The sequence below is a fragment of the Strix uralensis genome, chromosome 26 (assembly GCF_047716275.1).
Source record: "Strix uralensis isolate ZFMK-TIS-50842 chromosome 26, bStrUra1, whole genome shotgun sequence".
Lineage (NCBI taxonomy): Eukaryota > Metazoa > Chordata > Aves > Strigiformes > Strigidae > Strix > Strix uralensis.
Window position 1 is genome coordinate 3,569,890 of NC_133997.1, and position 14,603 is coordinate 3,584,492.

At 46.6% G+C, this 14,603-nt stretch overlaps 1 protein-coding gene across 1 annotated transcript in view; it reads left to right on the forward strand.

Annotated features, from left to right (window-relative positions):
- The window catches only part of GRIK4 (glutamate ionotropic receptor kainate type subunit 4), a 210,056-nt gene that overhangs the window by 117,360 nt on the left and 78,093 nt on the right, over positions 1-14,603 (forward strand). Inside the window, 1 exon segment of the mRNA XM_074850982.1 lies at positions 13,650-13,814. Within this exon segment, the coding sequence (XP_074707083.1) occupies positions 13,650-13,814 (165 nt within the window).

The following is a 14,603-nucleotide window of genomic DNA, read 5'->3' on the forward strand; positions in this document are numbered from 1 at the left end:
GACCCAGCTCTGTTGAGGTGACTGTCACCCTAGAATTAGTTTAGAATAACCTCTTCAGCAAAGTCATCCCGTGATCCTTACTGCAAGGTTTCAGGGAGGACAGAAATCCTCCCATCACAGGCCTTCTGATGTGTGTTTCCTGATTGTGGGCTCTCATATTTTTCTTGTAATTACCAGGAAACTGCCTGAACAAGAGCTGAAATGCTTCTCCCTGACTGGCAGGAGCACAACACCCACTGATGAGTCAGGGAAGGAAGAGCTCCTACTTCAAGGTAGAGGGTATTGGGGGAAAAGGAGTGGAGAAGACAGGGAAGAATATCTGCCAGAGAGTTGTGGAATAAATGACATTTGTTTAAAGACACATTAGAAGATTAACGATGGGAGTTAAAGTACGAAAGCAACAGGGCCTAAGTGTAGTATTAATGGAACCCATTTTCTTTGCCATCTCCTGCAGGAACTCTTTGGAAGTACAGAAGGGGGAAAATCACTTTACAGTAATAACTGTTATTTATAAAAGAGAGCAACATTGGATGTATCAAAATGTGAGGTTTCAAGATAATAACTGGACCCTCACAATCATTGTTATCCATTTAAAAAGCAATTTCTGTGATGGTGAATAGATGGAGGAAATAGCCCCAATCCTGCAACTGATCATAAATGAGGTTTATTTTATTACTGTTGTTATTAGTCAGTTTCCAATCTGGTAAGATTATGTTAAGAAAAAGGGAAAAGACTGGAAGAGATGAAAGAGCTGATAATCATCCTTGAAGAATTTGTTGGGATCGTTTGATGGGCTCATTAGTGACTTAGGGCCTTGTCTTGGCTCCCTCCAGGGTTGGGAGTTGGAAAGAACCTTAAAGGATGGTTGGGTTGGAAGGAACCTTAAAGACTATCTAGTTCCACCCCCCTGCCATAGGCAGGGACACCTTCCACTAGCCCAAGTTGCCCAAAGCCCCATCCAACCTGGCCTTGAACCCTTCCAGGGAGGGGGCAGCCACAGCTTCTCTGGGCAACCTGGGCCAGTGTCTCCCCACCCTCACAGAGAACAATTTCTTCCCAATATCTAATCTAAATCTCCCCTCTGTCAGTTTAAAAGCATTACCCTCATCCTATCCCTACACCCCCTGATAAAGAGTCCTTCCCCCCTTTCCTGTAGCCCCTTTAAGTCCTGGGAGGTCGCTCTAAGGTCTCCCCGGAGCCTTCTCTTCTCCAGCTGAATGCCCCCAACTATCTCAACCTGTCCTCACAAGGGAGGTGCTCCAGCCCCCTGAGCATCTTCGTGGCCTCCTCTGGACTCACTCTGATAGGGCCGTGTCCTTCTGATGTTGGTGCCCCCAAAGCTGGACACAGCACTGCAGATGGGGTCTCATGAGAACATCGTTTACACTGGTGGACGGCGGTGACCGCAGTGTTGTTGCAAGTACAGAATTAATAGTGCAAGCCAAGAGGATAATGACGGCTGTTACTCAGTGACTGTCTCTCTCCTGATGTTAGTTGAGTGCACATCATATAACCAAATCACACACATGCCCATCCCAGGATTTGCAAGTGGCCTTTGGCAGGAGAAGCCACGCACACTCCACCCATATGGCTGTCCAGGCGTGCTCACGCAAGAGGGTAATGGGCCATGCACTACAGGAATTGTCCCGGCAGGTCAGCTCAAGCCAAGAGGCCGTTTGGGTCTAGCTAAGGTGAGCAGGCTGTGGCTGTGCTCCACAGGCAGAAAATCTGTTTTACACAAAGCGTGAGCCCAGCTCTTCTGCAGGAATCGGGGCAGATTCATGAATGATTCATGAGGAGAGGTTGGAGGTAGCAGGGAAGGATGATAATAATATTTTCCATGTGGTCAAAATATAACAATAATTTGACCAGCTCTAATTTTTAATAACCACTGGGTTTGTGAGCAAATGTGATAGATGAGCTTGAGCAGACCACAGCCTCCCAAGCTGGCTTTTCACTTCAGAGCAACTAGGCCAGTCTGAAATACTAGAGCTGTGTGAAACCTCTCAGGCTGTGGGAGGAAGGAGCAGTTGAAAAAGAGGGGAGAAAGGGTCTTTCCAGTTTTCATACTAATTCCGATTAGAATAAGTGTTAGACATGAATCTCAATTCATCCCAGTTCAGAGCAGTACTCGAATGGAAATTTTATCTTTAAAGCTCATCTCATGGAGTGAAGCCTTTCATAAGGGCCAGGGTTTGTTTTTCGCCGTTAACTCTGCATGCATGGCGTTAGCTTGAGCATGGAGACTGGGACTGTGATGCACGAAGTCAGGCTGATGGGAGGGGGGGTCAGGGTGTTTGATAGCAGTTTGCTGTCCTGGAGGTGGTCCTGGACATCTCTCAAGTGGGAAGAGAGCTGGGGAGGTTGATAAAGCAGTCCTGTTCCTCCAGGCAAGTTCTCCTAGCTGGGATAATGAAAAAGAATTGGATCTACGAGGGCAGCTGACACAGCTTGCTGTCTTGAAGATGTTTTCAGTGTTTTGTTAAGATGCCTTTTACAGCCTTTGAGAACTAGGTGCCTGCGGCTAGCAACCCTAACTCTTCGTGTGACAGCAGCAAGAGCAAACCCCCAGTGGAGAAGCCTTGGACCACCCACTGAAATGCAATCTGGTCCCAGCCTTCTCGCAGTGGGAGGGTGCCTCGGCAAGATCCCCTGTCCTCCCACCCTCCCCTCCGGTGTGTGCTCGGGCTCGTGAGTGTCAAAATGTCTGTGGCTGGATTCAGCTCTTGCAGGTATCCTCATTAAGGTGGCTGAAAGTAGGAGGATTTAATGATCTGAACCATGACTTTTAATTAATCAGCATAAATGTTGCTTATTTATAACATAAACCACAGCCTATGGATAACTCTGTTGTTTAATTAAGCTTATCGCTGTGAACCTGATCCAGTTCCTTGCTGCAGTAATGTAACTAATGCACTATCCTCTCTGTGAAGCATCGTAACGAACTACAGAGGGTGTAATTCACTCCACTCGTCCTCTGCTTTACAAGTGTGGCTGGTTCTGGTACATCTTGTTGTGACCCAGTGTTGGTACCGATTCCGATCCCACCAGCTGCTCCTGCGTTAGCGTACTGCTTCTTCCATCACGCCTAGCATCTGCAAGTCTGGAATAGCTTTCCCTTTGGGTTTCTTTCACCTTGTTCACTAAGAATTTTTGTGTCTGATTTAATTTAGTTTAGGCAGCTTTATCCTTGCCTTTTGCTTTCTTTTCTTCCTCTTCACTTGCCCTGTCCTGTTTCTGTGTAGCATGTTTAAAATTTTTCCACATTGCACAGATGTATGGGAATGTGTAATGAGCTCCCAAGCTGAAAGCAAAAGCTGTTTGCCTAAAAGTTGTTCTTTACCTGCATTGAAGAGCACTGTACTAGAAACCTCAGGGATTCTTTGGTAAAAGTTGGAATAGCTTTTAAGGATTTTGTGATTATTTTCTGTTGTGCCAAGGACTCTCCAGGCAATGTTTGTCACCCCACATAGGAATGGTCTGCAGAGGATGCTAAGACAAATCACCTTGAGCAGGGATGTCACTTCAGTCACTTAGGTCTCTGTAGATCCCTTCTCTCAAAGTAATCTAACAACAAAGGAGGGGTGCTTTATTTTCCAACTGAGAGCATCCACATGAGAGTTTAATGTACTGTAACTGATACACAGTACCTTCGTATCTTAATTAATTTCAACTTTCCTGAGTATCTGCATGTTCTTGACCGCTTCAAAATGGACGTGGTAATGTTTCTTTGCTTCATGGAGGTATCATGAGGATGAATATTTCGGAAGCTCCCAGGTTGTGTTAGAGACGGTGAACTTTGCAGGAGGTGCCAGAAGGCTCAGTGCTCAAGGCGGATGAACATCCGGAAATCTCAGCGGTGTGGCTGAGCTGGTTAAGTCTCGGAAGTGACCATTTGGCTTGGGCACTGAAGTTCTGCTTATTTGGGGTTGAACAGGAGCCACTCTGCACACAGGCAAAGAAAGAAAAAGCAGTTCTTGTCAGTACCTTGTCAGGTAATGCATCATCATTTTCTTAGCAAACATGTCTACAAACTGGGATTAGATGAATTAGGAGTTTGCTGCTAAAATGGCTGGGATGGAAAGGGAAGGAAAACCATGTCAGAGTCCAGGGAAAAGAAAATTCCTGTTTTGTTTTCCTATCCAGAAGCCAGGGGAAGAAGTCATCAGGGGAAAAAACTGCAGTGAGCAGAGCATGCTAAAGAAGAAAGGCAGGAAGACATTAAAGTAACCTATTAAATTGCTGCAGGCTGAGTGGCAAAAAATAAATAAATAGAGGCTGTGTAGATTGATGGATATTGGATCTGAAGGGCCTCCACATCTGGTGTGGCAGCTCTTTAGCATCTCATTTCAGTGTGACTCAGCAGGAAAAGTTGTTTGTTCTAACAGTAAAGCAAAGAGATGAAAACAATCCTGAGGCACGTCAGTGAAGGGCTCACGTGTCATTGTTTTATAATTGGATCAAACTCTTTCATGCAGTTTAATACATCTGGTTCTTCTGCGATAGGGTGAGGTTTCCGATATCACCTTTTCCCGTCTTCTACTCAGCTTCTCTGTGATCACCTCCTACTCTCGGGCCACACTCTCTTCCCTTGCACATCTGTGCACCAAAATCTGGGCAGTGCAGGGGCAGGGAGGCGGTGGTAGGTAGGCAGTGAGGTTTCCTATGGAGCAGCTGCATAGAGAGCAGAGAGTCTAAAGGCCAGCTCGTTAGGGACAAATTATTACCTGGTTTAGGTGCTCTGAATTGCCCTCTGTAGGTCCTGACCCTGACTATAAAGGCTCCAAACACAGTTTGAATCTTCCATCCAGGCTGTGCTCAGCCTTGCAGCATTGGCCCTGCTCTTCATTTATCTACATACATGTTTCTTTTAATATGCTGTTGCTTCTGGAGGTTCCCATCTCCCTAAAGCTCTGTTAAGAGTGCTCGCTTGGATTTTGTGATGCACTTGGATGCCTGTAGATTGAAGCAGAAGTGTCAGGTTTCAGCAGCAGTAAGTAAAAAGGCCAAGGTGCTAAACAAGGGGTTTTGAAGTCTCTTGGCATCTCAGTTTATTTTGGTCTTGCAAAACCTTGAGGAGAAGCTTTATCTGTTTGTGCCTCTCTTCTTTATCCATCATAAGAGAATGAAAGTCATTCCCCCTATCATTTGTCTGTCTCGTATCTTTAAAGGAATTGTCATATCTGGTATCTACATCCAGCACGATAGGTCCTTGTCCTTGGACCCATCTTTTAGAGATTTGTAATAGTAGCCATGGCTAATGATTTGTAACAAGAATAGAACTGGTGCAAAATATCTGTAAGCTCTCCATATTAGTGAAAGCAAAACCCTAGATCCTGTCGCTACAGCAGTTTTTTTCCCCTTCTCACCTTGACACTGGGGATGCATCCAAGGCTATTTGCTATCTCTGTGTATGCAATTATTCAGCTGGCTGGGGGAAGCCTGGAACTGGGGCCTGGCACTTACATACTCCATCATTTGGTCTAAACTGTGCATCCTCTGCAGTGCACTGGTGTTTGCCAACCTGGGAAGGATCAGCAAGTGGTGCCAAAGCCCCAGCATCCTTCAGATAGGGAGAGGCTGGAAGAAGAGCAAATGCACTGTAAATACTAAGATCCCAGGGAGGATTAAGAGGAAAATGGTCACTAAAGGCCCCACATTACATAAAGGGAAATCCACCAGCTTTAGAGGGGCCCCAAATTCCTTTAATTCTGAAACATACTGGAAGTTCAAGAAATTGTTCCCTCTGCAAGAGGCAAAGTGTCAGTTTTGGAAATGTTGCTCTGCTTACCTCACTGTCAATCAGTAAACCCCAAAGTACTGCAGAGACTTGTGTGTATGCCCGAATAACCTTGGCTGCCACTGAAATACAGCCCCCTCTGGAGACGGAGCTCTGGGCTTTTGTGGTCATCTGTCTTGTAGGTACAGAACGTGCTTATGGTGGGTGTGTGACCAGGAAAGTGTCCTGTGTCGGCTGGGGCTCTGCAGCGGTTTCCTCTCCTGCCTCCCCACCCTGTGGCAGGCTCTTTCCCACACCAGTGGCTGCTGCCTGCTCTCAGATGCAGAGTCCCTCTGCTGCGTTGTTCATTGCCATCTCTCAAATCTATGATTGTAACTATAAATCCTAGCGGACTTTCCCCATTTGTTTTTTGGATTTTTTTCTTTTTTTTTAGCTTAGAATTTTACACATTGTTTCTTCCTTCCTCATTCTTTTTGTTTGCTTGGAAGTGGCACTTGGGGTTTGTGTGGTTATTTTTCTTGTATTTATACTCTCCACTGACTTAATTAAGCTCTTGCTTGTTTCCTGGTCTTGCCAAGTTTACTGGCCCCAAAAGGGTTTCCCAGTGCTCTCCTCCTAAAAGCCACAGCTGCTGTCAGTCACCTGAGACCATGAAAACGGGCAGGAAAACTTCCTTATGAAACTCAACTTGACATTATTGATACAAAAGACAGACAGGAAAATGATGTTCCCAACCTCGGTCAGTGTTTTTAGGCTGGTTTCCTAAGAAAGTAAGATTTAGGCACTTAGACTGACCTTGTGTGGATATGTGTAAGTGTCTAGCCAGTAGCTTGAATTTTGTAGCAAACCGCAGTCCAGTTTGACAGATTGGCTTTTCAGAGATGCAGAAAACGTGTACTCAAGAGCGCTGTTATGAATATCTCCTGCTGTGAGCAAAGCTTCAGGGAAACAAAAAGGCTTCCCACCATACCACGTATGAGGTGCAGGAGCAGGCTCTTGGTGGCTGGACTTGCCTGTTTTCTTGCTGGAAGATGTCTGACACCCCCAGGAGGCTCTTCCCTCCTGGTGCCCATTTGCTTCCGTGCGCTTTTGGTAGCAACGTCCCTGGACAGCATCCGTGGCTCTTGGGATGCCTCAAGTGAAAGGTGTCCCACCATGTCTTCCTGTTGTTCCATTTTTAGCATTAGACCTTCACCTCCTTTCCTTTCTGTCTGCAAAACCCTGCCCACATGAGATGGAAAGTGCTTCTTGTTCATTCTTCCAGCTGGAGGCCTCACGCATCCCTTTCTTTCAGAGCCATAACAATTTATTCCCTGCCTCAGCCTTGACCTTAACCTTCCTGAGGTGTAAAACAGTCATTCCTCCTTCTCCCTGCTTTTGTCTCCTCGTTTTTGGGAAGTCTCTTGGCACCCTTTTCAGGGGATTAAGTAGGACTTATCTGGTTGCAAACACACTATTTGAATTCACAGATCAGGACTTTATCCATAGCTGCAGCATGCCTCAAGTCTGCGGCTGTGGAAACCCGTAGGCGTTTCCCTGTTGCCTTTAAAGGACCTTGGTTTGCTGCCCTGCTTTTGTACGAGAGGATGGCTTAAGATTACATTAGCCAGCTCTGGACAGGGCATTTCCATTTCAGACCCCTTTCTTATCCCTTTGTCCTCTTTTGCTTCTGTCTTCGTGCTAAGGGTGTTTGCTGACTGCCTCATAGCGAGATTTGTATTCGGAAAAGCAGGTGATCTTTATTGGAAGAGCAGGACCTTGTCTCATTAGTGTGTTTTCCTCCCCGCACATGAAGCAAAGGAGTGAGAGGCGAGATGAGACCTGTCTTGCAGATGCCTGCTTTCAGAATGCCAGCTCAAGTGTGTTTTCCCCCCCTCCCGCCCCTTTTTGGATACGAACAGCCATCTCTGTTTCATGTAGGTGTGTGTGGAGGAGGCAAAGAGGAGTCAGGCAGTGCTTTTACCTGCCTGGACCCGAGGGACAACGTTTGCTGGGGCACAAAGATAAAGTGCCCCCGCCGAGGCTTTGCATCCCAGCACTGTGGCAGGTCCAGCGAGACTGCCAGGCTCGGGGAGGTCAGCAGAGAAGTGTGACAGCATTCTCTATCTTCCTGAAAACTCCCGGTCGCAGAGAATGTTATTCTGATTTTATATACACAAAGTAATTATTAAAGAAGAGAAAGAGAGGTGGTGTTTCAAGCAGTGGAAACTAAAGCCCTTAGCCATTTTTATCATGTCTCCCCTTCTCTCTCTCTCCTGAATTCGCTCTCTCTGGGTAGCAGAAATGAGAGGGAAGCTCCATTTAAATGCAGATTTCAAATGTTGGCCAAGAGCAATAAATAGCCCTCTGCTACGCTGATCAGACAAACATTATCAACTCTCTTTGTGAAGGAGAGTTTATGTTTTTAGATTTTCTTTTTCCTTGACGAGACCCTCTTTCCTCTCAAAGTAATAGCATTTTGACGACTTTTTATTTTAAAGCAGCACTTCAGAGATTATAATGGAAACACAATCCCACCTGTTTCTCCACTGGAGCTATACTTGACAGCCCTGTAATGAGGAAGTCTGCAAATTTTGTATATTTTACTGTATTGACAGCCTGAAGGGTTGATACCATATTCAGCAGAGGGGAAATGTGGAAAATAAGGCAATCCTGCAACCATTTTTAAGCAGCTGACCCTCAAATGCATCTGCAGGTTTGTGGGTTTGGAGCTAGTTTGAGGTTAATGCCGTCAGGAGCAGCTGCAGGTGGGTCTCTGATGATAAGGTTGGGGAGATGTGGGGGTCTGGGGTGATTCCCCCACATCCCAGGGCATCTCCTGAGGCTGGTGTTCCCCAGCAGGATGTTGGTGCTTTGAAGGATGGTGTGTTTTTCTGGCATGTCTGTGCTCTGAAGGGTTCCTGGATTTGAGGCTAAGGAGCGATCAGCTCCAGTGGTAGGTATGGGATCTTTTAGGTGTCTAAGCCTGGCTGAACTGAGGTTACAGTTCTTAATTTGAGAGTCCATTTATAACGGGAACATAAAGGATTTGAGGACTGTGTTTACAGTATAAATCAGAAGAGGTTGTAGGTGTGATCTTAACCTGTCAGAGGAGACAGCTGAGAAATACTGCAGATGGCTTTATATCTTTTTAACTTGGAGGGACAGGTTATGAACAGTAAAATATGTTTACTAAGCTAGTGCCTTGCTAAATCTACATATTCAAGAGATGACTTGAGATTGCAATTGTGTTTCTGAGTATGGCTTTACATCTCGGCGGTAAGAAAAGCACCTGAGAAAATGTAGCAATACTTAATAAAGTTAACAGGGAAAGGTCAGCTGAACACTGTTTGTTGTAGCAGTGTATAAACCTCCCGGTAACATCTGTTCCCTGTTATGGTTATAAAAATGCTATTTCATTAGATCTTGGTAGGATCATGAATTAAGTAGTGATATGTAGTAAAACTTGCAATCGTATTAGGCTTGTCAGAGTGCATATGTTGTGAATCTGGCTGGTGGCGGGTAGCACTCTGGGGAGCCACATGGCTTGGGGGAATGGGACAACGGAGGCTTTCTGCTTTTTTAGCACTGGTTGAAACCCAACTGAGGGTGGAAAGGATTAAATTCCAGTGTTGTCTGTAAACTGGCTGGTGCTCATAATAGGATGAATTGCTGCGTCTCAGCCCAGCTCCAGGAAGACAGCTGTCTCCACCACTGAAAGCACACAAGCTGACAGCACTGCCTGTCCCCCCGTTCGCTGTTTTGGCAAAAAGGAGTAGGAGTGAATTGTTCGGGGTGAGAAATGAATGTCCTTCCTCCTCCTGGAGAAGTTTCTGCAGGGTAGGAGGAGAAAAAGCAGAAGAGTGTGAGCATCTGCCTTTCATACTGCTCTGCTTGAGTGGAGGGAACACGCTGCGGGCAGATGCCATCGCCCCAGCTGTCCCTCTCGTGGGGCGGCCACGTGGCCGTGTGCTGTGTGGCCGAGGCTGATGGTGCTTCGGGAGCCGCATCTCCGGGGAGCTCCTTGTGCAGCTCCTGGCGGGACGAGGCACTCGCAGGTATCTACGTGCTGGGTCTCGGTAGGACAGGGCTTAGGCCAGGTGCGTGCTCGCGTCCCATCAGAGAACCCATTCCTGCCTCCCCGTCCCACACCGTGCCTGCCCGCCTCTGAGGGCTGGAAAATCGCTGAGGTGAGGACCATCTGTAGGAAAGTTATTGAAATCTGTTTTTCTCAGAGGGCACCATCACGTCGTCTTGCATTTCTTTGGCTACCAGTAGTACCTTTTTTCTGGTTCTTGCTGTTAAATCACTAATTTTGAGTGTTCCGTCTGAAATTTGCGTTGGATGGAAATTTGCAATTGAAGTCACTTGTTGCTTGAATCTTCAGGAGCTGTAACCCAGCTATTTTCAATGCGTATCCAAAGTGATAAACTCTTCTGGTTTGTAGCCTCTTGGGTTTGCGGATTTTATGTTAAGTGTAAGGAAAACCTGGGCACATTGAATAAGAAAAGAATTATTACTGTATAACAGATGTTTATCTATCAGGATTGGAACATCCCATGGGAAAAGATGTTTCCAGCCAGTTCTTCCTGAGAAAAGCTCAGTCTCTGCCAGTCGTTCCTTATTTCACTTGAGGGTGTTTCACTCAGTCCCTGTGAAATCTGAAGCAGCCCTGAATCGGCATCACAGACCCAGGTGCTCCTGAGTCCCTCTGAAATATTTTTCTCATAATTCATAGAGAAGGCAGTCTAGATTGGAGACATTTATTATGATGGGGAAGATAGAAGTGATTTTTGAGGCCAACAAAGTTCAAAGACTTTGCTGTAAGTTTTCAGGATTAAAGATTTACTTGATGCATCTTCCTGTATTTAATGGACAGGAATAGATGAAAGGGAATTTCTATAAAGATTTTCGTTCATACTTAATGATGCCGCTATTAGATGAGCTTTGGCACTGTGTCCCAAGACATGAAGTTTTAAAACCAACCTTTTTTAAACATTAAATGACCTTTTTGATCCACTAGCTTTAATAAATAAAGATTAGTTCAGCCTCATTACTGAGTCTGTTCTGGGGGTTGGTTTAATATTTGGTAAAAGTAACTAGTCTCCCAAAATGCAAGTGAACAAATTTTGCTGGTTTTCTATCACAAGGCCCCGCAGGGAGAGAGGAAGCAGTAATGTAGTTTGATTAGTGGCTGGGCTCTAGGAACTTGGGATCCAGGCTGTCCAGCTGGGTTCCCTTCTTTTCCAAAACCTTCCACGTGCTGTGAGCACCTTCCTCTTTCTCGGGTATTTGCTCCCAAAGGTGGGCTGCAAAGTTCAGATTCAGTCAGAGCTGAGTAGAGAAGAGGGTTTGTTGTTTGTTTGGGTTTTTTTCTTCAGCTGTAGGGAAGCTTTCAAGATTTCCAAAACTAAGAATGGAAAATCCCATCCTGAAGAGAGAAAACAAATAATCTTTGTGCAAACATTTGCGCCTAGGTAGCCTGAGGAAATTACTTGAAATGCTTTGGTTTCAACTCTTTTATTTTTAAAATGTATTTAACTATACATGAGTGGGAGTGAATTTTGTTTGAAAACTGACAATTGAAGAATATACTTGAAAATGTTGTCCAATTTAGTGATTTTGAAGCTTTAAATTAGAAAATAATGAATCTAAGAGTGCTGACATACACTCCTCACCACTGATCTTTAATTTTGCTATGTCAGCACCTGGAATGTAAGCAGCATTTTGTGATGTTCATCAGATTCAGTACATTGCTTTACCTTTCCTGGAAACAGGGCCATTGTGAAAAGTTTACACAGACAGTTTTGTGTATGAGGACTTTCTTTTCTGTCTGCTGCTGCTTTCCTAGAGGAGTGGGGAGTTGAGCAAGCTGCTGTTGGAGCACTTTAGTCTCCCAGCTTCTTTGTAATTAAGAGCAGTCACCAGCCCTGTCGAGGTCTTAAAAAACCTGTGATCCATGCTCCTGGCCTTAGAGGAAAGCAAAACCTTTTTTCTTGCATAATGAGATTAAGATTAACTGCCCTAGCTTTGCAGGTAATGATGGTGCTTGCCTGTTAGCAGAGCAGAGGAGATGGTGTCACCTGAAGGACGGGGAATGTTCGCCAAGACATCTGTGCATATTGTACAAGAAGTATTGCTGTGTGTTTCTTTATCAGCGCTTAGTTCAGTTGGGAAAAAGTAGGAAGAGCAGGAGTTCTTGAGTGGGTATCATTGGGATACAAAGTAAATCAGGCCAGCGAGGGCCACCTTTGCTTCACCAGTGGATTTAGTATCTAGTAACCTTCCACTGCTGTTGTTAGGGCAGGACTGGGAAGCAGAAGTGCTCTGCGGTTTTGTCATGAGAGAAGAGATCCCACTGGGATAGCAAGGCTGAGGAAAGAGCCCTGAAATGCGTTGCAAGTTGGTTGTTGAAAGGGGGCTATGCTTTGAGTTTTGGGGTTGGTTCAAAGCAAGTCTCAGGGACAGAAAAGCCAAATTAAAAGGAGCCTGAACCTGAGACAGGTTTCTTCATTGGGCTGGGCTGTTGGAGGCTCTGTGTGTTGGTGGCAATGAAGAGTGATCAGTGCCCACCAGGGGAGCGGTGAGGACCTTCAAGGCACAAACCAGCCCTCTGAGGAACATGTTCTCAGTTCCACCTACAGCACATCACCGTGCTTCTCTGACAGTGGTCCCGGTTAGCTATGTCTTCAAAATATGTGTATGCTTGGACTCTGCTCCCAGCCCTTGCTCTTAGGAAGGCAGGATACCTCGCATTTATAGCCAATGTGCTTTACTTCAGCTGCCAGCTGATTTATGTGTTTCACTCTAGTTTTCTCTATCTAAAAAAAAAAAAACAAAACAAAACCAAACCTGCAGCAGAACAATGACACATTTCAAAGCTTCAACAAGGCACCTAGCTGCTATAGTTAGTTCCCTGTTTCCCTGACACACAAAGCAGCAGAGCCCCACTAATCCCTGTTTTGATAACCTGTGCGAGGCCTGATTCAGCACTGAGCTGTGACTCCGTCTACACCCTATCAGTTCTGAATGGCGTTGGTCCCTTTGGAGTGATTTTGGGGAATGGAAGATAAACAATGGTGCCTTACTAATATACACAACAAAAAACCAATGTGCTCTTCCCCAGGTACAGCTGAATAGCTGCATTCTGGGAGGAGACCTCTTATTAGCATGGATAAACACACTGGGGTGCAGAAGGTGTGTCAGCTCATAATGAAATGCTGTGATTAATACTTGACTCCAATTTCTTTTTGCCTTCCGTCGAGAAAATAAAAATAATACCCCACACTATCTCCCTCTGCCTAACACAGATTTGAGTGGGCAGGCACAGGAGCTGAGTTCAAGAGTCAAGTGCTTTCTGTTTGAAAAATATTTGTCCCTTCCCACCCACGGCTGCCCACGTGCTTCCTGAAATATTCCAACTACCAGCACCGTACCAATGCTTTCTCAAACAAGCGAACCAAGGCTATCTGGGGACGTTCTTCCTTTGTTGGGATGTGACGCAGCGCCCGGGTCTGGGCTGCTTGGGGCTGCCCAGCTGGATGTCCCTCTCTGGGAGCACCCAGGGCGAGCGGGCGGGCGCCCGTGCTGCGGTGGGTGCTGGGCGCTGCCAGGACCCCAGCGGCGTAGGCAGCCGTGTCGTGCTACAACGTGCCGGCAGGTAACACAGCCGCAGCTGCAGAGAATGGGCTGCCCACGTGTCTGGCAAGACCTGGGAGGTGGGCGACGCGGCGGGAAAGGCCGTGCGCGGGAGGAGGGATGCGCTAACAATAGCGGCGGCAGGAGCAGAAGCGCCAGCGCGGTGGCTGCTTGCGTGGCACTGGAGATATCCCGAAGGGGTGCTGGGAGCGGGGGGGGGGACGGGGAGGTGCGCGGAGCTGAGCTGGGTCCCTGCCAAACCTAACCGCTGCCAACGCCTTTGCTCCCGCAGCTGCCATCCTGGATGACCCCATGGAGTGCAGCAGAGGGGAGAGGCTCTCCATCACCCTGGCCAAGAACCGCATCAACCGTGCGCCCGAGCGGGTCGGGAAAGCCAAAGTGGAAGTGGACATTTTTGAGCTGCTGCGAGACAGCGAGTATGAGACGGCAGAAACCAGTAAGTACCCCTCCGTGTAGCTGGTCCTTCCCCAGTTCTCTCTGCTTGCTCGCAGGAGGTGAATGGCATGCTGCGCGTGCTGCGAAGGATAATTGTGTGATAGTCAAGGGGGGTACACAGGGTAAAAAGCACTTCTCCGCTCCTCTATCAGCGCATGCTAGCATGGAAGTGGGTCTCTGCAAAGCCCCAGGCCTGCCCTAGCTGCCCAGACACAGTCAGGCTTGGTGCAGGCGTTTGGTATGGTCTGGGTGCGGGCGCCAACCACGCGTTTGGAAGGGCCTGGGTGCATCCACCGTGGGGGCACAGCGGCACGTAAGGAGAGGTTAGACTCAGACAGCGAGTGCTGAGACCAGTTTTCATCTGAGGGTTTAGCGTGGTGTTGTGAGGTGAGCCCTGGCGTGGACTGAGAGGATCTGGGTGCCCAATAAGCTTTGCCACCATTCAGCTCAGCGGCTTGGGACAAATGATTTTTTTTAATCTGTGCATCAATAAACAGATGTAATGATACAGGAGGTGATGCTCCTTTGTAAAGTACTTAATGGCATGCAAATAAGAGACTCTGGGCATGTTCAGTGCAATTGAGTTACACGCAACGCTGTGTGTCAGCAAACATGATAGCTCTTCCAGTGCTTTCGATTGGCAGTGGATTTGTTTACACAAAGTCACGTTTTCAAGTGATGTTTGAAATGGTGTGGATTAAAAAGAGCTAATTTTGAAAGAGCAGTATACTTCCCACATTGCTTTAAAGTCCCTTAATGCCTATAGGTCTCTACTCTAGTTGTTTTTCTA